Source organism: Cupressus sempervirens, chromosome 9, assembly GCF_028749045.1.
Source record: "Cupressus sempervirens isolate cs-2001-9-10 chromosome 9, ASM2874904v1, whole genome shotgun sequence".
NCBI classification, from domain to species: domain Eukaryota; kingdom Viridiplantae; phylum Streptophyta; class Pinopsida; order Cupressales; family Cupressaceae; genus Cupressus; species Cupressus sempervirens.
The window spans coordinates 471,818,806-471,842,424 of NC_143126.1; the positions used below are offsets into that span (position 1 = coordinate 471,818,806).

At 35.1% G+C, this 23,619-nt stretch overlaps 1 protein-coding gene and 2 pseudogenes across 1 annotated transcript; 2 read left to right on the forward strand and 1 right to left on the reverse strand.

Annotated features, from left to right (window-relative positions):
- Positions 1–1,334: 1,334 nt before the first annotated feature.
- LOC149539364 (G-type lectin S-receptor-like serine/threonine-protein kinase At2g19130) lies at positions 1,335–2,219 on the forward strand. Its single transcript, XM_089802557.1, has 2 exons — positions 1,335–1,393; positions 1,478–2,219. Exons 1-2 carry the CDS (start codon positions 1,335–1,337, stop codon positions 2,217–2,219), a joined length of 801 nt encoding a protein of 266 aa, XP_089658683.1.
- Positions 2,220–2,465: 246 nt separating this feature from the next.
- On the forward strand, positions 2,466–2,828 carry LOC149539365 (G-type lectin S-receptor-like serine/threonine-protein kinase SD2-2 pseudogene; annotated as a pseudogene).
- Positions 2,829–14,780: 11,952 nt separating this feature from the next.
- Positions 14,781–17,172, reverse strand: LOC149539366 (G-type lectin S-receptor-like serine/threonine-protein kinase At2g19130 pseudogene; annotated as a pseudogene).
- Between the last annotated feature and the right edge of the window lie 6,447 nt (positions 17,173–23,619).

Genomic DNA, 23,619 nt, shown 5'->3' on the forward strand with positions numbered 1-23,619 from the left:
CAGATATAGCATTTGCAGTAAACTCTCTTAGTCAGTTCATGGTTGAACCAAAGAGAATGCATTGGATAGTGGCTAAGCATGTGCTACGTTACTTGTGTGGTACAGTTGAGTATGGAATCAGATATGTTCAAGGTGAAGATATTAGGTTGATAGGCTATACTGACGCAGATTGGGTAGGAAGTACAACAGACAAAAGGAGCACTTCAGGGTGTTGTTTTAGCTTGGGATTAGGAGTTGTATCTTGGTTCAGTAGGAAGCAGAAGTCTATGGCTCTAAGTTCAGCAGAAGCAAAATACATAGCAGCTAGCATGGTGACATGTGAAGCTATATGGCTTCGGAAATTGTTAGTAGCCTTGTTTGGTCAGAAGGTTGAGACTACTATGATACATTGTGATAATCAGAGTTGCATCAAATTGTCTAAGAATCCAATGTTTCATGATAGGTCTAAACATATAGATATCAGATATCACTTTATCAGAGATTGTGTACAAAGGGAGTTGTTCAGCTACAGTACATACCTAAAGAGGAGCAGGTAGCAGACATTCTGACTAAGGCATTGGGGAAGGAGAAATTTATCTTCTTCAGAGATAAGTTAGGTGTTCTGCAAAACAACTTCCTCGCTAAGACGGAGTGTTAGTTTTGTTAGCTTTGGACAGCTGTTTGTCGATTTTCCATTATTTAGCAAGTAATTGTTTTGCTAACTAATTGGTTAGATTAAAAACAAATATTTGTTAATTAATTGACCACTTTTAGAAACAACTAGAAATCGACTTGGTTAGGTTTGTTAGTTTTTTTGATCTCAACCGTCGATTGTAAATCAATCTCGACCATTGGTTTACCAACAGGAGTAGTATAAAAGGAGGTCAGAGGGGGCATTTGGAGAACATGAAGTTTGGAGAAACGTATGTAGTGTTAGCAAACAATCTTGCAGTGTTAGCAAGGGCACAGTGTTAGTGTGGGAATAGTAGTGGGGAATATCAGCAGGATAAATTAGGAGGTTGTCGAAGTTTTGCCAGTAAGAGGTAAGGAATTTGTTATCTCTTGATTTGCTGAAGTTTAATATAATTTCTCATCTGTAGAATTGGTTTTCCTTTAGGGGTTTTTCTAGCGACAATTTGTCCGAAAATATTGTGTTCATTGTGTTGCACATTTCTTTTCGTATTTTATAAGTGAAGTTGCAGTTGTGTTATTTTTTGATATTAGTTGAGAATTTATTTTCAGCAGTTTAATAATCATTTATGATAGGAGATTAATAATCAGTGACTACAACAGTTAAATTTTTCACACTTTTGACACTGAATCATAAGACAAATAGGCTCGTGCACTTTGTGATGATGGAGTCCGGAGATTATCAACATGCGTTGTTCGATGGAAATAAGTGGAACATGTTCTGGTCTGTGTCCAGAGACAAATGTGATGTATATGGTCTCTGTGGTGCTTTCTCAATCAGTAACCCCAATAATTATTAATTCTGCAGCTGCGTACAAGGCTTCGAGCCCAAAGATAATGAAGCCTGGGATTCACGGGAGTGGTGGTCCAGTGGTTGTGTTTTCCCGAGCCCCTTAAATTGCAGCACCAATATATTCATCGACTCCAAATCAACACTATCTTATGATGATCATGCTCTGTCCTACTCTATCCCCGCAACTAAGAGGGATTGCGAGAAAGCCTGCCTCAGAAACTGCTCGTGCACTGCTTATGCTTTCAATCCGCCTTCAGGCCCCTACCACATCTGGTCCGGATCTCTTCTTAATTTGTGCAACTCTGCAACAAAATTAACCAATTCGAATATCTTCATTCGAGTAGCTGCCTCTGCCCTCACACAGTTCAATCATCCACCATCACCCTCCATTGAATTAAAAGCCGTCATGCCTCTAACAATTGGTGTTGTTACTGCTATCGCCATTGCTTTAGGTATCTTTTCATTTTTTATGTGGAGACGACGGCATCGACTACAATCTGTGGAGAGCTGTGCAGATTCATCGACAGACAGTTTTTTAAGAATGTTCAGTTACAAGGAGTTGGAGATTGCAACAAGGAATTTTAGGTACAAGTTGGGGAGCGGAGGATTTGACTCTATTTTCAAAGGATCTTTAGAAGATGGTATACTTGTGGCTATAAAGAAATTGGAATCTAGGTCAAGTCGAGATGATAAGCACTTCCGAGAAGAAATCAGTTCTCTGGGAAGCATACAACATGCAAATTTGATCAGGCTTTGAGGGTTCTTTGCACAAGGATCCAGATGGTTACTGGTTTATGACTACATGCCCAATGGCTCTCTAAATTACTTACTCTTTACCAGTAATTCTAAAAGAAAACAAAAGATACTCGACTAGAAGACCCGATTCCAGATCGCTTTAGGCACTGCTCGAGCTTTGGTTTACCTCCATGAGGAGTGCAGAAGTTGCATCATTCACGGCGATGTAAAGCCCAAGAACATTCTGCTAGACACTAACTTTTCACCAATGTTAGCTGATTTCAGGTTAGCAAAGCTTATGGATAGATATTCAAGCTGCATATTGACCACAACGAGGGGTACGAGAGGGTATTTGGCTCCAGAATGGATTTCGGGCCTTCCCATCACTCGCAAGGTTGATGTGTATAGTTTTGGTATAACTCTTTCAGAAATCATTTCTGGGCGAAGAAGTCTCGATTTAAACGTGAAGGATTCAAGTAGGTATTACTTTCCAGCATGGACCGCAACCCAAAGCCACCAAGGAAACATGATAAATGTTGTGGAGGAGGGTTTTGCAGAGGAGAAAGATATTGAAGAGGTGAAAAGAGCATGTATTGTTGGATTGCTATGCATTCAAAGAGATGAGGAATAACTGGTGCTAATACTGGAAGGAAAGATTGAACCTCAAAGCATTTTGCTAATTGATAATCAAGCGAACCAGATCGATAGTGATGTTATCAAGTTAGCATAGCATATAACTAAATTCTTATATTAGTTAAAATGTATGTTAATATTAAAAGATCTTTGATTTGGTGGTGAAGTTGAAAAGTTCATAAAGAGTCTACCAAGAATCAAGTCTTGGTGAGTGTAAGGCTCTAACATTTTAAAAAAAATGAAACACATCAATAAAGATTTGTATACCACCATCTTAACTTAATTATATGGAAAGTGAAAATTTTATGAAATATAGTTAATTAGTTTTATTTTTTATGATTATTTGTTTAAGAGAAGGGTATTAGTGTTGGAAGAATTGATCTTTGACTCCCACATCATTGTGTTGTTAATCTTCGACTCCCACATCACCATGCTGTTACAACTAAACAGTAGACATGACACTCGAACCTTTTACCAAAAGCCACAAATTCTAAATTAAACTCTACAAGTGTAGGTAGAAGATACTAATGTCAATTCCATCTCATGAGACTTGCCAATTCTATTTGATTCTAAATTTTGGAATATATTCATATGTTTATTTTGATCTCAATTTAAGTTTCTAACAAAATACTCAAATATTATAGCAACATAACTTTCACATGAAGCCTTGTTTTGTACATACTGGTTAGACCCTAGTGAATGGATTTCTTAATTTGTGTTGCAAATAAACATAATATGATAGAGTCTCAGTTTTGAAATGAAATCTAGAGATGTACAAGATTTAAATTTTTGTGATTCTTAAAAGAATTTGAAAGTCAAAGAATTACTTAATAAAAATAATATGATCTAAAGAAGAGTATATAATATATATCCATATCTCAAATGAAGGAAGATGAAGAGTAACTGCAGACTATATTCAATGTAACTAGGAGTAACTAATAGTAGTAATGTAGCTTCAAGTGTCTTTACAAAACATGCCCAAAGAGAGATTTATTAATTTATCCTATACGAATGGTCCTTTTTTTGTTATTGCACTATCTAGGCGTGTCTTTTTTTGCATATAGATACCAAACTTGGGCAAGCCTTTTATCTAGAAAAGTAGTGAAATATTCCTTCATAAGGAGGATAAGTGCACCTTATGCATGAGTTTTTGAGATGCATAGGATCTTGGGCTTGGTGATAGATTATTTCATTTTCTTTACAGTTTTTCATAGGCTAAAACTATGTTCACACCATTTGCTTTGGGTATCTTTAGCTTTGTACAAGATTTTGGTTCTTCGACTATGCTCATAGACATGACTATTATTATAGATTAAATTAATATCTATTTAAAAATGAATCTATTGTTATAGATTAGATACATATCATTTTATTTATATTTTAAATTTTATATGATATGATTGTAATACTTATTGTTAGTTTTCTATTTTGAAAATACTTAAATATACTATAGAAGAGTATGCAAATAAAATGAATTATAATTTCTTGTAATTGATATTTCACATATTTTTTATTTAACAATTGAACGCTAAGATGCAATTACTAGTTTTATATTAGATCAAAAAAATTATAAACCAAAAAAAGAATTATAAAATGATACCTCATATTTATCCAGGAAAATAAAATAAAAAGTAGTTGAAAATAAAGTCATAATTGAGGTAACATACCCACCATATATTCTCAAATTTCTTTTCAAATAATTTTGACTTAACTGGGACATTGTCTAATTGTCTACATAACCTTTCACATGCAACACTATAATAGACGAAAATGCAAGGTGCAACTCACAGCAAGAGTATATTTTTGACCCTCAATTTGTTACTAAACTTATATTGTATTTGAGTTTTAGTTTTTGGATTCGATTGTGTGTAGTTTTTCATCATCAACATTTCGGATCATACTGCATGATCCATCATCAGGATTGCATCTTATCATTTTTTGTTCTTCATGTTCTCTAGCATCCTAATGATGGATCATGCAGTATGATCCGAAACGTTGATGATAAAAAACTACACACAATCGAATCTGGAAACTAAAACTCATATTCATCGATTGTGGAAATCTCATAGATATATATTGAATTTGTTTTGAGGATCACTCTAATTGACATTGATTATGTACCTATCAGTTTTGAAATGAAGAGTTCCAACATGTATGTCCATTTGGAAGTCACTGAGAAGTTGATAGAGCTTACATGTTTCATGTTGACCAAGTCTGGAAATGCTCAATATTATCAGTTCAGTGGCAATAAGTGGAAAGTGTTCTGGTCTCTACTAAAAGAAGAATGTGTTGTTTATGGTCATTGTGGCGCTTATAGAACTTGCAACTCTGACAATCTTTAGTTCTGCAATTGTGTTGATGGATTCACTTTGAAAGACAATGAAGCTTATGATTTGCAAGACTGGTGGTCAAGTGGCTATTTTCTAGAGCCCCTTGAATTGCACCACTGATGTATTCATCGAATCTTATGCAACATCATTTGATGAGCACGCTTTCTCATACCTTGCAGTTGATCTCACCTCTAAGATGGCTTGAAAAAAATCCTACCTCACCAATTACTCGTGCACTACTTACACTTTCAATCCATCTTCAGGACCCTACAACATCTGGTCTGGAACTCCTCTAAACTTGTGGAACTTTGCAACAAAAACTAATTCAAACATCTTCATTTGAGTAGCTTCCTCTGCCCTTGCAAGTCTTGGTCCACCATTGTCCCACAAACTTAAAGCCATACTTCTTCTTGCAGTACTTGGTAGTTCATTGCTTTTGACACTTCTTTGGATATTTTTACATATGTAATGTGGAGGACGTGACATAGGTGGGTGCTACAATCTACTAAGAGTTCTGAAGATTCATCTAACTCTTTTCTTCAAATGTTCAGTTATAATGAGTTAAAGATTGCAACTAAGAATTTTAGGTTTGTGAAAATTCCTATTGCAGTCACCAATTATTAATCTCCTATTGTAAATGATTATTAAACTACTAAAAATTAGTCTACAACTAATATTTTGAGCTCCTAATTTCTCCCATTGATATTCCTCCACTGTTATCCCCAATGCTATCATTGTGCCCTTGCTAACACTACAAGACAATTTTCTATCACTGCAAACTCATTTACTAACACTACAAATGCTTCTACAAAATTGTTCTCCAAATGCCCCCTGACCCTCTTCTGTTCTACTCCTATTGAAAAACTAATGACCAAGATTGATTCTCAATCGATGGTCAAGATTAAAACAACTTAACAACCCTAACCAAGTCAATTTCTAGTTGCTTCTAAAAGTGGTCAATCAATTAACATATATTTTTCCCTAATCTAACCTATTAGTTAGCAAAATTATTTTCTAATTAAGTACATATGGATGAACAACTATCCAAGCCACCTAAACTAACACTACCTCTTAGCAAGGAAGCTGTTCTGCATGACACCTAACTTATGGCTAAAGAAGATGAATTTTTCCTTCCCCAATGCCTTAGTCAAAATGTTTGCTACTTGCTCCTTTGTAGGTATGTACTATAGCTAAACAACTCCCCAATTGTACAAAATCACCAATGAAGTGATATCTAATGTCTATATGTTTAGACCTATCATGAAATACTAGATTCTCAAACAACTTGATGCAACTCTGATTATCACAGTGTATCACATTAGTCTCAACCTTCTGACCAAACAAGGATATTAACAAATTTTGAAGCCATATAGCTCCACATGTCACAATACTAGCTGCTATGTATTTTGCTTCTGCTAAACTTAGAGCCACAGACTTTTGCTTCATGTTGAACCAAGTTACAATTCCTGATCCCAAAATGAAACAACACACTAAAGTGCTCTTTTTGTCTGTTTTACTTCTTGCCCAATTTGTGTTAGTAAAGGCTATCAATATGATACCTTCACCTCAAACATATCTGATCTTATACTCAACTATACAACACAAGTAATGGAATACATGCTTGGCCGCTGTCCAATGCATTGTCTTTGGTTCAACCATGAACTGACTAAGAGAGTTCACTACAAATGCAATATCTAGCCTCCTATTGGCCAAGTACATAAGCGAACGAATCAATTGCCTATATAAAGTGGGATCTACATCCTTCTCCTTATATGTATCTACCTTCCTCCAATTCATGATCATGGGTGTAGACATGGCTTTACAATCCTCTATCCTAAATCTCCTCAAGATCTCAATGCAATGTTTCCCTTGACCAAGGAAAATCTCTCCATCTATTTGCCACACCTCCATGCCTAGAAAGTAGTGCATAAATCCTAAATCTTTTATCTCAAACTCTTTTGCAAGGTACCTCTTGCAATCCTCTATGAGCCCTAGTGCACCTATAAGAAAAAAGTCATCCACATAAAGAATTAGAATGAGAACCTCACCCCAACCACTAATTAGTAGAGGTTAGCATCCACTTCACTCTTCACAAAGCCCATTTCTTGCAAGTATGTATCAATGCATTCATACCATGATCTAGGAGACTGCTTGAGTCTATACAATGCTCTCTTCAATCTACACACATGGGTCTCTTTGATATGTGCTACAAAGCCTTCTCATTCCTCTGTGTATACCTCCTCCTTCAATTCACCACTAAAGAATGTTGTCTTGACATCCATTTGATGGATCTTCCATCCCATATGTGCTACAAATGAGATCACAGCTCATATAGAAGGATACATGGCCACTGGAGCAAATGTCTCCTTATAGTCTATTCCCTCCTTCTGAGAGAATGTGTTGGCCATGAACCTTGCCTTGTATTTCTTGATGCGACCATCTGCATCATGCTTTATTTTATAGATCCAACATGATTTGGATCTACTACTCTATCTATTGGTCTAGGCACTACCTCGCACACATCATTATGCATTATTGAGTTAAACTCCTCAACCATAGCATCCTGCCATACCTGATATCATGTAGCCTCCTGATAGTTGGAAGGTTCACTATCTACCAACTGAGTAACTAATGCCACATAGTCATTAAACTTGACTGGCTGCCTTTGCTCTCTAGTACTCCTTCTAAGAGCTCCCACAAACTCTTGAGTATCTCTTTGTGTATTATGAACCTCATAGTTCCTGCTGCCAACTCTAGAGGATGAAATATGAACCTCTAAGTCTTCTTGATACATTTCATGTTGCACCTATTGCTGCATGCTCTATGAATCTTCATTTCCTGAGCCTACACTTGTACTAGTAATTGTACTTGTGCTTTGATGCCCTTGACTGGGCCTTGGAGCTTCTACTAGCTGCTTACTCTGATAATCTATTGGCAATTATCTGGACTTTCTAAATGCCTTGTCCTCCATGAACTTAGCATCACATCTAACAATTTCTTATGTATTTGAGGTTTCATTGTACCCAACAAAGTACCCTCTCTCCACAGTATTGTCTAACTTGGTATGTGTATCACCTGGAATATGACAATATGCCAAACTCCAAAATATTTTAAAGTGACCAACATATGGTTTATTTCTTGTGAAAGCTTCCTTGGGCATCATCTTCTCTAGTTCCTTGTGTGGAACCCTATTCTAAATGTAGACTATTGTACTACATGCCTCTGACCATAAATAGTGGAGCATGTCCTAGTCATGTAGCATAGCCCTTGCCACCTCTAATATAGAATGATTCTTCCTCTCTATTGCAAGGAATAATCCACCCTCTCTTGATTCCATCTCTAGTAAAGAACTCCTGGAAGTTATTTTCTTTGTTCTCGCCTCCATTTTCTAACCTAAGAACCTTTATCTTCCTTCCTGTCGAGTTCTCCACAAGAGCCTTGAATTCTTGGAACTAACTAAAAACCTCATCCTTATTCTTCAAGAAGTATATCTAGGTCAACTTGGAGAAATCATCGATAAAAGTAGCATAGTACTCATATCCTCTAAGAGACTTTTTCGACATCGGTCCACATACATCTAAATGTACTAGATCAAGAACACCCTCAGATCTGGTGTCACTCCTTGGAAACGATGCTTTGCAAACTTCACCAACACACATCCCTTACATACATCATCTTGCTTTGTGCTCACCTTTGGAATACCTATTACTATCTCACAAAGCAATTTGAGTGCTCCATGATAAATATGGCCCATCCTTCTATGCCATAGCTCTCCAAGATCTCTAGTATTACTGCTACTCATGAGTGCCTTAGGAGTATCAAGCTGCAACCTTTAAAGTTGACCACTCCTAACTCTAATAGTTATGGATGATTTCCAACCCTTGTGCTTAATCAACACATGTGTCCCTCTAAAGAGTACATTATACCCCCTATCCCAAAGAATAGATATAGAAATCAAACTCATACTTAAGCTTGGCACATGCAACATATCATGAAGTGGAATTATCTTCCCATTCTCCCTCTAAAACTAAATATTCCCTTTCCCAATTGTGTTGAGTTTGGACAAGTTTCCCATACAAATCTTGATATTGGTGTTCTCCTTATAAATGGAGAAGTAATCTCTAACTCTTGTCATATGAAATGATGCCCCACTATATATATACCAACACACTATGAGGTTGAGCTCACCATATAGGCCATAATTACAAACTCATCTTCCATTCTACTAGAGAGTTCTTTTGCACTTTCTAAAGCTACCACTTGCTTCTTTGCCTTCTTCCTTTCTAGACAATCACTAACATAGTGACCATACTCATGACAACCAAAGCACTTGACCTTAGAAAGGTCCTTCTTCTTCTTACTTTGTGAATTTGATCCTTTTCTAGACCCCTTCTTTGCTTTCCCTTTTTCCACTAGAACAATATTTTCCTATTCCACCTCACTTTTTCGACTCTTGTTGGCCCCATTGACAAGACTTAGTCTAAACTCCTCTTGAGTGAAATAAGTCCACAATCGATCCCAACTTGGTAAGCTATCTCATCCAATGACAACTTGAAAAAGGACACTCCATTGTTTAGTAAACTCATTTACAACTATTCTCACTAGCCCATCATCACTAGGGCCATCTCCAACAACTGCTAACTTGTCCTTGACAAGTCTAAGCCTGGTGAGAAAACTTGTGATGTCTTCTCCCTAGTTCATTAGGGTATTCTCGAACTTCTCTCTGAGAATAATCTTCCTTTTGGTGGTTGCATTCTAGCATAGATTTAGAATGGAATCCCACATCTTCTTCACTATATCTAGCTCTGAGATATGTGGAACAATATGATCCTTGACACCATCAAGGGTTATCCTTCTCACGTTGGCATCATCCTTCTTATATACTGCAAGCTATGTAGCATCTATAGGTACAAATACAATAGTGGTAACATAATCCTTGATACTATTCTCTTCCAACAATAAAGAAAGTTGGGCCTTCGAGGTACCAAAATTTGAGGCACCATCCAATCTATTTTGATCTCTCAAACCAGCTGAAGCCATCTCAAGGGATTAAAGAAATAATAAATCTAAAGAGATCAACCTGGGTTTTAATAAACCCTTAATTTATTTACTAGGGAAAAACTCTTCTACCCTCAACACTTCTCTGATACCATGTGAAAATTCTTATTGCAGTCATTGATTATTGATCTCCTATTGTAAATTATTATTAAATTGTTGAAAATTAATTCATGGCCAATATCAAAAAATAACACGACTACAACTTCACCAATAAAATATGGAAAGAAATAATTAGTTAGCAAAATAATTATTTGATAATTAAGTACATATGGATGAACAAATATCCAAGCTACCTAAAATAACAAGGTCTAAGTTGGGGAGTGGAGGATTCGGCTCAGTGTTCAAAGGATCTCTACCGAATGCTACACTTATTGTCATGAAGAAATTGGAGTCCACTTCAGGCCAAGATGATAAGAAATTCTGAGCATAAATTAGTTCTCTTGGAAGCATATAACATGGGAATCTGATTAGAAGGATCTAGAAGGTTACTAGTTTATGATTAAATTCCCAATGACTCTCTAAATTCCTTACTTGTCTTTGGTAAGTCCAAAACCAAATGGAAGATACTTGACTAGAAGACCCAATTCTAGAACACTTTAGGAACTACTCAAGCTTTAGTCTACCTCCACAAGGAGTGTAGGGAACACATCATTTTTAGGGATATAAAGCCCGTGAGCATCATGCTTGATGCTGATTTTTCACCCAAATTGGCTGATTTTGTGATGGCAAAGCTTGTGAGCAGAGATTTCAGCCGCATAGTGATGACCATGAGGTGATCAAGAGGTTATTTGGCTCTGGAATGGATTTCAAACATTCCCATCACTATAAACATTGACATATACTATTTTAGTATAATTGTTTTAGGAATCTTTTTTGGGTGAAAGAGTTTGGACATAAATGTACAAGACTGATAAAGGTATCTCCCCTTAATACCACAAACACATAACAAAAACAAATAAACAACAAAAAATTATGCAAGAAAAAAAATAAACTTCTTATTTGTGCCACAAATGTGAAATTACAGAATTCATAAGTACAAAATACTAACCCACATGAGTTCCTTCATTACAGTAATCTGCAAGACTAAGCTTTGAACTACCACCCAGAGTTGTCCTAGACAATGTTCGAGCCTTACTTAAATAGGCAATTTTATGCTGCACAGGAAGGTTCTAGATGCTCAAACTTAATTCCTAGGGCTAACAGACCCTAACAATAAATATAGAGTCAGCTAAATACATTTTTGACAAATTATTTAGATATTTTGGGTAGCCCAAATTTAGAAGACCATAACTCTCAAACCGTTGCTCCGATTGGCTATTATAACCACTTTTTTAGAAATGCCAGCTCCTGATCTATATGCTTGTAATGGTGCAAGCATTTCATTGAGTTTTTCGACCTCATCTAGGTACTCTAAGGCCTCCAATGGTGAGCCTAAATATTTTTCTACAAAATTTTCCACCGAAATTCTGCAATCAACTTTTCTGATACTTAAGTTGGAGCAATGAGATTTTTATGGTAGGATTATAATTCTAAAATGAACCTTCATGTAGAAAATGAGCACATTCCAAGTTCATGTGAGAAATGTACTAAAAATAGCAAGTTCCCATAAATAGTGACGACCCTATCTACTAGTCCTTATTAAAATAGAAAAGACTAAAAATAAAATATTTTTGGGTGATGCAAGATTTCTCTTACACCTAGATGTTCCTGCATCAAAGATTCATGTAGGTATTACATTCTAGCATGGACTACAACTCAAATTAGTCAGGAGAACATGATTAGTATTGTAGAAGAGGGTGTTGCAGAGGAGGAAAATATTGAAGAGTTGAGAAGAGCGGTTGTTGTAGGCTTGCTATGCATTGAAAGGGAGGAGGAGATGAGGCCAAGCATGGGGCAAGTCATGCTAATACTTGAAGGGAAGACAAAACTGCCATCTCCTTCACAAATGAATAATGGAACCAACCAAAGTGACACTACTACCAATAAAAATAGCGATGTGATTAATTTAGAATAGCACCCTCAAAAAAGAGGAGCTTGCACATAGTATAAGCTTAAAACATTTAGTCAATTAGATTTTTAATTATAATTATCAATATTTAGTTAAGTGGAGGCTACTTTGAGTGAAACTCGTAGCCACTTATTTGGTAGATGGACTTGACATATCTAGTAAATTGTGTCAAGGCTAAGATAGTAAGAAATAATACGCATTTATAAGTGGAAAAAAGTTGGGGATTGATCATTGAGGTTGTGAGAGTTCTTTAAAGTTTTGTTTGATCTTTTTGAGACTGAGATGGTCATGTAAACCTATTCACTTGGTGTAACGAAGATTTTTTATTAATATATTTAAGACTTTAACTTGAAGTGGTTTTTTGTCAGTATTGTCAAGGTTTACTGTCATTTTCACTATAATATGTTGCTAATGTTTTCTTTTATATTTTGGATGGATGATATCTTTAGTGGCATGAATTTCATATTTTAAGTTAATAATTTATCCATTTTGTAATACAAATATTTGGTTACCATATTTTTTAATAATTTAAGCATGACTAGTTCTATTTCAAATTCATGGACACATTTTGTTTTTATAAATATCATATTGTGTTTTAGATTGTTGGGTAATCATCATGCATATTTTGATATTAATTAATATATCTTAGAAAACTACTATATGTATAGTGAAATTGGTAAGTTAATTTAGAACGGACATGTTATTGCTTATCCATGTTGTCTAGCAATGTGTGGTTGGAGTAATTTAAAAACCATAGTTCTCTTTTGTATTGTTTAAAGTGGTAGTCCATGCATTCAATGAATGGGCACTTTGTGTGTGTGTTTAGATTAGTAATGGATGGTACTGAATTCCATAGTGAGAAAGTCTATTATAAATCATGATCATTATGTCTGATCAAATAATGCTTCTTCTATATTACCGTGTCTCTTAATAGAGATACTTTGTTCAAAATTTATTGATAGAATCATTCGTCATATCACTATCATGATCCCTCTCAACCTTGGCCTTTTTGATTTTGCCCAAGTTGTCATTTCATATTAAATAATTATGTATTTTGACTATCAACAATAACTTTTTTGAGTTTTTCAAAGTTACTATTCCATATTCAATATTTCCATTTGTTGATTGTCAACTAGTGCAGTAGCACCAACATTGTTCTTCATCACTTCCCTAAATTTTGGTGTGATAGTTAGCCATAACATATCATTTCATATTTGAATTATATTATAGTTAGTTCATTTTTTGTTTGGACTCATTTGAGTATCTTTTGTCCCAATATGACCATGATATTATATTTTGGTCTTAGAAAAATGAACAATTAATCCATTACCCACTTTAAAACTATCGTTTGCATCTTTTGTGTTAGTCTTTATCTTCTATTCCACAAAAAAGAACCCATACTATCTCATGGTCTATGCTCTCACTCAATAACTTCATTATTGATCTTCAAAGAGAACCCAAAAAGTTAATGCAAATGGGTACTTTGAAATCTACTCAGGCACCATTTCTAATTACAACAAATGAAAATCATCAAAAATTCAAAGAGGAGAAGAAAACACTAAAAATGACAAAGAAGAGAAGAAAGAAGACAAATTTGATAAATTCAAAAGGGATAACTCATAAGTAATGGAGCAAGGGAGAGTTAAATGTTTGCTTTTATAATCAAAATAGTCATGAAGAACATCAATACATCAAACAAAAAATAAACCTAACTTTCCTACTAAAAAGGAAAAATATTGAGGTAAATGCCTTTTTTAATGCATACTCTTCAAATCAAAAAATTTGAAGGACAAAGAGAAATTGAAAGGGATGGTCTTATTTTCTCAAATCGAATATATGAATGAATATGAAAAGAAAAATATCTATACATCTTGTTGAATTATCATTTGAACCTCAACTCCTTGACCCATATACAAATTTTTATCCACAAAATCTAAATTAATGAATGTAGACACATTATCTTTCGTCTTAACCTTTATTTTCCCTTCTAAATAGTCAACCTCTACAGATTTCTTATTTTATTTTCTTTTGATATAACACATACAATTTATTTTGATAAAAGATAAAGTATCCATCAACTCTCTACCTTGAATAAAAATAAATATAGTGAGAAGGAAAAGAACCTTTCCACCAAGCAATATATACTTTATGACTAACTATATAATATAAAAAATAAGGGAAAAAAATTATTAACTCTCATATTTTTAGTTATATCACTTTTAAACTAAGTAAATTAGTAATGATTAAAATTCATTTGTTAACATAGATTTTAAGGTTATAGATACATCTTAAATAGACTTAGTGGTAAGGAACTTCATACAATTGAAAGAGAGGTCATAAGATTAAATCATATAAAAAATGAAACAAGATATGTATATAAATATAGAAATATATGACTAATATTATAAAATAAAATAAATATTTTCCTCTCCTAAACTTTAAACTTAGAAATCTAACTTATATACAAATCCTTAATGCTTTCTTTTCTTACATTCTAAACTTGACTTCTATGCCAATTCCAACTTCATTTTAGGATGCATCCGGCAGTTACATATTATTCTAACTTGACCACATTGCCATTGTCTTTGCTATCACTATCAGTATCATTGTCACCTGAATTTGCTTGCGTCTCCATGAGAACAGAAGTTCTAGGCTCAACTTTCCCTTCGAGTATCAGCACCACTTGCCCCATACTTGGCCTCATATTCTCATCTCTATCAATGCATAGTAATGCCACGACAATTGCTCTTCTTATCTCTTGAATATCTTTCTCCTCTGCAATACCCTTCTCCACAATATTAATTGTGTTCCCACGACATATCTGGGCTGTAGCCCATGTTGGAAAGTAATACATACTTGAATCTTCCACGTTGAAATCAAGAGTTCTTCGCCCGGAAATGATTTCTAACAGAGTCATACCAAAACTGTACACATGAACTTTGGGAGTGATGGGAAGTCCGGAAATCCATTCTGGAGCCAAATAACCTCTCGTCCCTCTCGTTGTGGTCACTATGCGGCTGAAATCTCTGCTCACAAGCTTTGCCATCCCGAAATCAGCCAACTTGGGTCCAAAATCAACATCGAGCAGAATGTTATCGGGTTTCACATCACCATGAATGATGTGATCTCTGCATTCCTCATGGAGGTAAGATAAAGCTCGGGCAGTCGCTAGAGCGATCTGGAAACGGGTCTTCCAGTCAAGTACCTTCCTTTGATCACCAGGGAAGAGAAGAGAACTTAGGGAGCCATTGGGCATGTAATCATAAACTAGTAACCGTCTGGGTCCTTGTACAAAAAACCGTCGAAGCCTTACTAGATTAGCATGGTGTATGTTTCCAAGAGAACTAATTTCGGCTCTGAATTGCTTGTCATCTCGGCTCGAACTGGACTCCAATTTCTTCACGGCCACAAGTGCACCGCCTGGTAGAGATCCTTTGAAAACTGAGCCGAATCCTCCGCTCCCCAGCTTAGACCTGAAGTTCCTTGTCGCAATCTTCAACTCCTTGTAACTGAACATTCTAAGAAAAGAGTCGGAAGAATATTCTTCACAACGTTCAATAAATCGTAGCCGATCTTGACGCCTCCTCCACATCAAAAATGAAAAGATACCCGCAAAAATGACGAGAGAAGCAAGAATACATAGCACTAGAAGGAAGATAGGTTTGAATTTGGAGGGCGATCGTGGCTCATAATTTGGAAGGAGGCAGCTACTTGAATGAAGACATTTGAATTGGTTTCAAATGCAGTGTTACGCAAGCCTAGCAGAGTTCCGGACCAGATGTGGCAGGGCCCTGAAGGCAAACTGAAAACATAAGCTGTGCACGAGTAATTGCTGAGACATGCATTCTCGCAATCCTTCTTTGTGGGTGCGGCGTATGAAGACGCATAATAATCATTGGGCAATGTTGTGTTGGAGTCGAAGAATATGTCGGTGCTGCAATTCAGAGGGCTCTGGCGAACACAGCCACTGGACCACCATTCCCTGGAATCCCAAGCTTGATTGACTTTGGGAGTGAATCCATTTACAGAGCTGCAGAAGTGAAGGTTGCCAGAGTTGCAGATAGCGAAAGGGCCACAGAGAGCATATACGGCGCATTCGTCTCTGGGCGCAGACCAGACCATGTTCCACTTGCTGCCATCGAATACAAGATGTCGAGTATCTCCAGACTTCATCATGACGAAACGTATCAGCCCATGCATCTTGCGCGTCTGTGTTGAACGTTCGTACAAACTAGAGCCATTAGTTTGAACGCTGATATTGAAGAAATCTTGGTTTGACATTTCTGGAACATTACTGAAAATTTTACCGTCCCACACTCCACTCTCCCAATACTTCACAGAATTATTCCATAAATTCACCAATTGCTTGGCGCCAGATGGACCCGCTTGATGAGAGAAAAGCCCGGGAGCGGGATCCGATCAGCTTTTCGAAGACACCAGCTTTTGTCATCCACCGAATCTCGTCGCGGGCAGCCAGGTGTCTGTCGGATTGTCGAAACTCTGCCAAACCGTTTCATTTTTGTTTTCATTGCTCAGTATGATAAAGTTACCGGAATCTAACATCACAGCCCGGGATGCCTTGTTCGATGTGTTGACTGACCAAGTAGCCTTACCCTCCGCATCAAACAGATCCAGTTTACCTTCTCTCGACAGCTTCAAAATGCCAGGCTTGTTTCTCGCGGGAGTTTCTCTGTTGGCCACCCAAACGAACGTCTTCTCTAGTAAATTAGCAAACCAGATTCCAATATACCAATTTTTTGTTCCATTTGGGTTGAAGAATCCCAATTCAAATGTGCCGTTCTTGGAAATTAATGTCTGATTTCCAGCCAGCGAGGCAGGGAAAGAGTGTCTCGAGCCTCGACTGCAGCTGCATAACTCTTGAGATGAATAACCACCGAAGCTGCAAAAGGCAGGCTAAAGCTAGATTTTGCCCTCTTTTCGGCCATCTCCAGGGTGTTGGTGATTGAACTCACTCCCCTGTGCACTTAAAACAAGAGTTTCCAAGCTCTTTTAAAATAAATATCTCCGAAGACTGATGGGAACGTGAATGGTGGCAAGTAAAGTGATCATCAAAAAGATTTGAAGATAAGGGTCCGTTTGGTTCCTGGAAGATTAAATTGGCTTTTTCAAAATCGAATTTAAAAATTTGTGCGTTTGTTTCAAAATTTGCAAAACAGAATTAGCATACGAGACTTCCAATTATGCCTCAAAACCAGGTTTTCCAACTTCCTAAAAAAAGTAGGAATTGAAAATCAAAACCTGGTTTTGTTTTTTAAGGACTGTAAAAACACTACATTTTGAAATTTGTCTTCAACTCCCAGCTAACGCATAAAAATGTGTCTTCACATGCATCTTCTGAGTGAAACAAACGGTTTCAGTAAAATCCCAAAAATCGGAATGAAGATATACAAAACATTGATTTGGCTAAACCAAGGTTTGTAGAAATTCGGGTTTTTTAAATTCCATGAACCAAACGGACCCTAAATGCTTTAAGAAATTAGAGGTCAAAATGTTTCTCTCATCCCGTGTCATGCATGTTAAGAGGGTTAAAAAAGAGTTGGATGGTGGAGTAGATAAGCCTCCCTACAAAAAGGCATGCCACATACAAAAGAGTTGGACGATTATGAAGGCTACGACTAAACCATTATGTTGTATTTTCAACATTACACACCCTGTTCCAAAATTTCAATGTGTCACAGCCAAATTTAGACTCTATATTTCAGTATGATTTATTTATTTATTTATTTTTGACTCTTTTGAGTAGGTCAGATAGTTATTGACCTAGGTCACTATGGTTAGTTGATCACATGTGATGCATTTACATTTGTATATGTTAACCTTATATAGCTTTGATGTTTAATTATTTTTGACATGTGATTATGGTGTATACTTTTATATCACGTGATTAATACTATATCTTGATGTTAAAAAATGAAATAAACACACGATTAAATATGATTAATTTTATTGATGAAATATAAAATGTAAATGATGAATGAATATATGCTCAATTTATTTCGATTTGGATTTGGGACTAACTTACTGATAGCACGTTGAGTTATTATTGTTACATAGGAATGTGAAGACGAGGGGTGGTTGAGGTAGAGGAGGCTAGCTCCTCAGTAAGGATGTGATCGAAAAAGTATGTTTGCACACACCACTTAGTTTAAAATCTGTTGTGAAAAAACAAATCAAAGCTAAGTTTAATTTGAATATTTCCTCATACAATTAGTTGTACTTATTTGAAAATTAGAGATTAATGAAAATATTTTGTTTACAATATTTTAAGGTAAAGGAACCATTATAGAAATAAATTAAATTTAATAATCTTCTAAAGTAATAAATGTTAACTACAAAATTAATGATCAACTTAAAAGTGTTTTAAGTTGCATGATGAACTTAACCATAGATCTAGCAGAGTGGGCAATGATTAATGAATAGTTTATTAATTAGCTAAACTATAGTATTCTATTTTTTAAAGAAGTTACCATTAGATTAAAAGACATGATACATTAATCATGAACTCAGACTACTCACTCGAGTTGAATTCAACATCTAAGACATTGGGAAAGAAATTGGAGTGTGTCATTGATAAGAGGAGGAGGCCCAAGATATTTCATACTTACTAGACCAACCATAAAGTTGATTGGTTTTTTTTTAATGCCCATGCTGGATAGGAATCAACTCTACTAGCTTATTCCTATCCTATGTCTATCATTTACAATGGCACCACTATAAACAAACTATGTGAGTAGAGAGTAGTGAAAATATTTTTCAAAGAGCTTTGAGAAGAATGAGGAAGGAAGAACACACATGACCAACAAAGTTTTAAAACAGTGGTGAAGATAAGATTAATTTTAGAACTCATATCAAACATTCCTAGTTCCAATTTCTTCATTCTTTAACTGTTGAAATAAATTGTTGTTGAAATATTAAATATGATAGTTGAATCCAATTATAACCATTTGTGCAACTTAAAATTGTAATGTTATTTTTTTAGAAACATTTCTTTAATTAGAAAGGTCATTATATTGATATTGCAATTTCTATTGAAGTAAGATGGTTACTTTCAATTACATATTTTATAAACAATAATTACATCAAAATTCTATTAATAAATAATGAGGGTTATCCACAATCTTATTATTACCTCACAAAGGCTTTGACTGAGATATCATTTGTAGCTATAGATTTCTTTTTAGAAAACTCTAGTAGTGATGATGTGAAACTAGCTAAATACATAGGTTTATTATGCTTGTAATGGTTTGGTGATTATATTCAATAAAATTGTTGCTCTTTATAAATCCAAATACCTTATATTTTTCATGGGTAATGGCAGCGTTGGGAAATGTCAAGTAGACTATATTGTTGGTTTGAAATCGAATAGCTAATAGTACTTGCCAACTGTAGAAAACTCTTTCCATTAATTAGAGGGAAGGTTGCTAGTTTAGTTATATTTGTGATCTTTTTTCTCAATAAATTTTTAATAGAAAATATCTAAGCATAGAGACTAGAGGTGCAATGTTAATCCTTTAATTATCACTTGCCATGCAATTTCAACAATAGTAATATCACTGCGATAGTCTAAATTTTGTAAACTCCATGACTAGGGCCCTCTAAGAATAAAATGGTCATGTAAAAATTCAGTTTAATCATGTTTTAGAAACCATCTAATTTATTGTACAGTTCAGATTCTATAATGCTCTGTGGAAAAAAAATAGAATAACCAATTTTGGAAGTTAAGAACTTTATTTTCTAGACTCCATTGATCTGGACAAATAATTCCTTTTAGGCAATATATTAAGTGTATCATTCTCATTTCTCCTCTATCATTCTTATCTTTCTTTTTATTATGATTGTGAATATGATTGTGAAATGAAAGTAGATCCTTGACTTTGAGTTGTATAATTTTTTTTTTTGAATGAGCCGGTTGCTCAAGTCCATCGATTTAGCAATAAAATCATTGCAAGATAAAGTTTTCATTAAGAAATATATTGTAAATAAGTAATAGCACAATTTGTAACCTAAAGAAATATATTTTTTACTGTTGATTAGATGACCCTATGGAATAAGATATAATGATTTTCTTAAAATCACTTGTACTTGGAATTGTGCCAAGCTTTAGCAATTGATTAAATATTGTTTGTTAGTATGTTTGTTAGTTAGTCTATGATCTACTCTCAACACAATCTAATCATGTCAAATAATTTCTTTATGGTTAGAACTATCATTTTTAATACTATATATAGTATAATTATTTTAATTGATGAAATGAGTAAAACTAAAGTCATCTGTGAGAAACCTCTGCATGCCATGTAGTCAATCTTGTTGATTATTATCTGTTAAATCATGTATGGCATTGTTGTATTTTTCTTTCCAAGTTATCTAAATAAAACATCTACAAAGGTTAATTGTATAAAAAGATATTTAAATTTAGAATCTTCTAATTTCATGTATCTATCCATTAGGGAAAATAAAAGAGAATTGGTCTATTATTAACAAGACAAATGATTTGGAAAAGTGAAAGAACAATTTCTGAATTATGGTGTGTAATGTGAAGGATGGAGAAGGGTGAATAGAATGCTTATTTACCTACCAGTTATTTGGTTTCAAAAGTTTCCTTGACCAACGCATTATTTCATTTTATTTTATTTTTTGCATACATTCTTTTATGTGCTTGATTAGGTGTTATTTATTTCTCTCTACCACCCTATGTGTATGATTTCTACTTAGACTAAATAATGTTAAGTAGTTAGATGTATAGTTATGTGAGAGCAATTTTAGTTCCCCAGTTTTAAACTTCAATTTATCATCAAGTCAAGTCAAATCAATGGCATAGAATACACTAGAATTTTCATGTCACATGTTGAAAGGTCAATTTCCCTTGGAGATGGATCCCTAATCGTCACATGAATATTAGATCAAAGCTTTCCACAACATCATAGCTTATATTTCATGTGATGAAAGATGAGTTTGAAAGCTATAAAAAGTGACCTAGGCAGTTAAGTATGTAGTCATTCCAACATCGCATAGTTAAACAGGAAGTTGAGATCTTAAGTTGCAAATTTGCACACAAGATGAAAGTCAATTTCACATAGTTAATGCAATAATATGGGTGGTAAAATAGTTGATACTTTTCAAGTTGTGAGGGTGCAAAAAGGATTCTACATGTTGAGAAGGCATAAGGTGGACCTACAAGAATCAATATGAAGGATAAATCTCAGTCATTGATCAAGGATAAGATCAATGATGCCTCTTTCATCTCAGGAAATTTTCCTGCAAGTACAAGATCACTTCAGTTAATCTCTAGAAAGGATGCCCAATGTTGTCACATGTTAGAAGTGAAGGTGGGCAAAAGATGTTACGAAATAATGGCAGGTGGCAAGTGGGCCCATAACCAATGGTCTCCTAGGACAATGTAAAGGAAAGACATCATGCTAAAGGGTTAAAGCAGAAAAATAAATTAAATAGTGCCATGTGTCAGGAGAAGGTAAAGGCATTTTCTTTGTCAACACACGAAGACTTAATCACAACTATCTATCAGGCAATAAGGAAAGATATATTGACAATGGTCATTTAAACTTGGGTGTCTTTTAGAATCTAAAGATGTAGTTGATGGCGCAGAAGGAAGATTGAAAATTTCTAAGGGAAATCCAAGGATAGAAAAGGACATCGGTGGTATCAGTTGTCGATGAGGAAGGTCAACTGCCAAGATCATGACAAAAATATTGGGATGCTTCATTATCATCCTTATCTTCACAATTCCCTCTTCTCTCTCTAATGTATGATTATGTAATGGGTGACTATTTGTATGTCGTATTCTAAATGGTTCAAGTTCTAAAATGTAATAATGAATTGTAAGGGCCAGATATCTAAAGGCCTATAAATGTAACTTTCATAGTGAATACAAGGATTGACAAGTTTCATGCATTTCTCCCCTCATAGAAGAGACTATTGAGAGAGAATCAAGATGTGTATGGAATGGAGAATTTGTATGATGTCTACAACTAGGTAAGGTTATGTTTTAATTACACTTAAGACTATCATGCATATGTTTCTTTCATTGTCTCCTTTAGCTGAGAAAGCATGCATGTAGATTAGTTTCTCCTCATAATTGTAGGACAAATACATTGTGGAGCTATTAATGTCTAATTGATTAGAGAGTTAGTAAGTGTTGATAGTTAAAGAAGTCAAATTGTTGTATTCCACGTGTTTCTTCTCCTTTCCTTGGTTGCATTGTATCCCTTGCATGTGTAATGTGATGTTAGAGTTGAATTGAGCTAGGAGTTTGCTACAAGGAAACCTTGACTGGTCTAAGAGCCACTTAGGGTCATAGATGTTGATTTTCCATTACAACCCCTTTGCATTTTGTAGTATAGATGCATTTAGGAGTAGGAGCAGTGTTAGTAGTTTTCCCTAAATCTCATCTATATTTATTATGCCTATGAGAAATATAGTTAGCCTCTTCTACTCTTAGGTTACTTGAGCATACCCCATAGTCACCCTTTAATCAAATAAAAACACAATTCATTGTATATCTTACATATAAGGGACATGTACCTTATAATTCAAAGGGAAGTGATATAACACACACACAAACCTATTTGTTGGTGACATCCTTTTTTTTCCTCACATTCTAGGTGTCTAGAGTCAAGGTAAAGACAAGTTAGCAAGAGGGACAAACTATTAACCAACATTTTTTGGTTACTATGTTGGTGATTGGAATCAAAGACCAGTGCTTGGTTTCTCATTCTTAGAAATCTAAAAGTGTATTCCCTAGGATGAATACTGGCAACTCTATATGAAGGACATATTCCATTTGATCTAAGGAGGTCCAATATAACTCAATGGCCATGCCAAATTCAAAGACTAGGAGAATGCCAAGGCCTAATCCCACTCTCCAAGAACTCAATGAGACTACTGACAAGATGCTGCAAGAGCTTCAATTTTTATATAAAGAAATCATCTCCCATGCCGTCTAAGAGAATATCAACATTGAAGAGGATCATGTTTCTACATCTCTATGGGAATGCGTGTGAACTAGATTCTACAAAATGAAAGGCATGTAAAGAGAGGAGTTGAAATTGAGGCAAGAAAGGCTAAAGCTCATTCTTGTAGAACTCCATGCCATGGATGACAAAGTGCTTCATGATATTTTTTATCACTATAGAGAAAGCATCTCCTATGCAGTCTGAGAGAACATCAACATAGAAGATGATCATATGTCAAAGATGTTGTGGAATAACATTTGTACCCTTTTCGAAACACTCAAGGACCTAGAAGAAGATGAAAGCAAGAGGCTAAAACAAGTGTAGATAGTTAAACTCAAAGAACCCTTGACGAAGTCACCTGGCTCTACTTCTTATGATTTCCAAATGTCTAAAGAGTAGGTG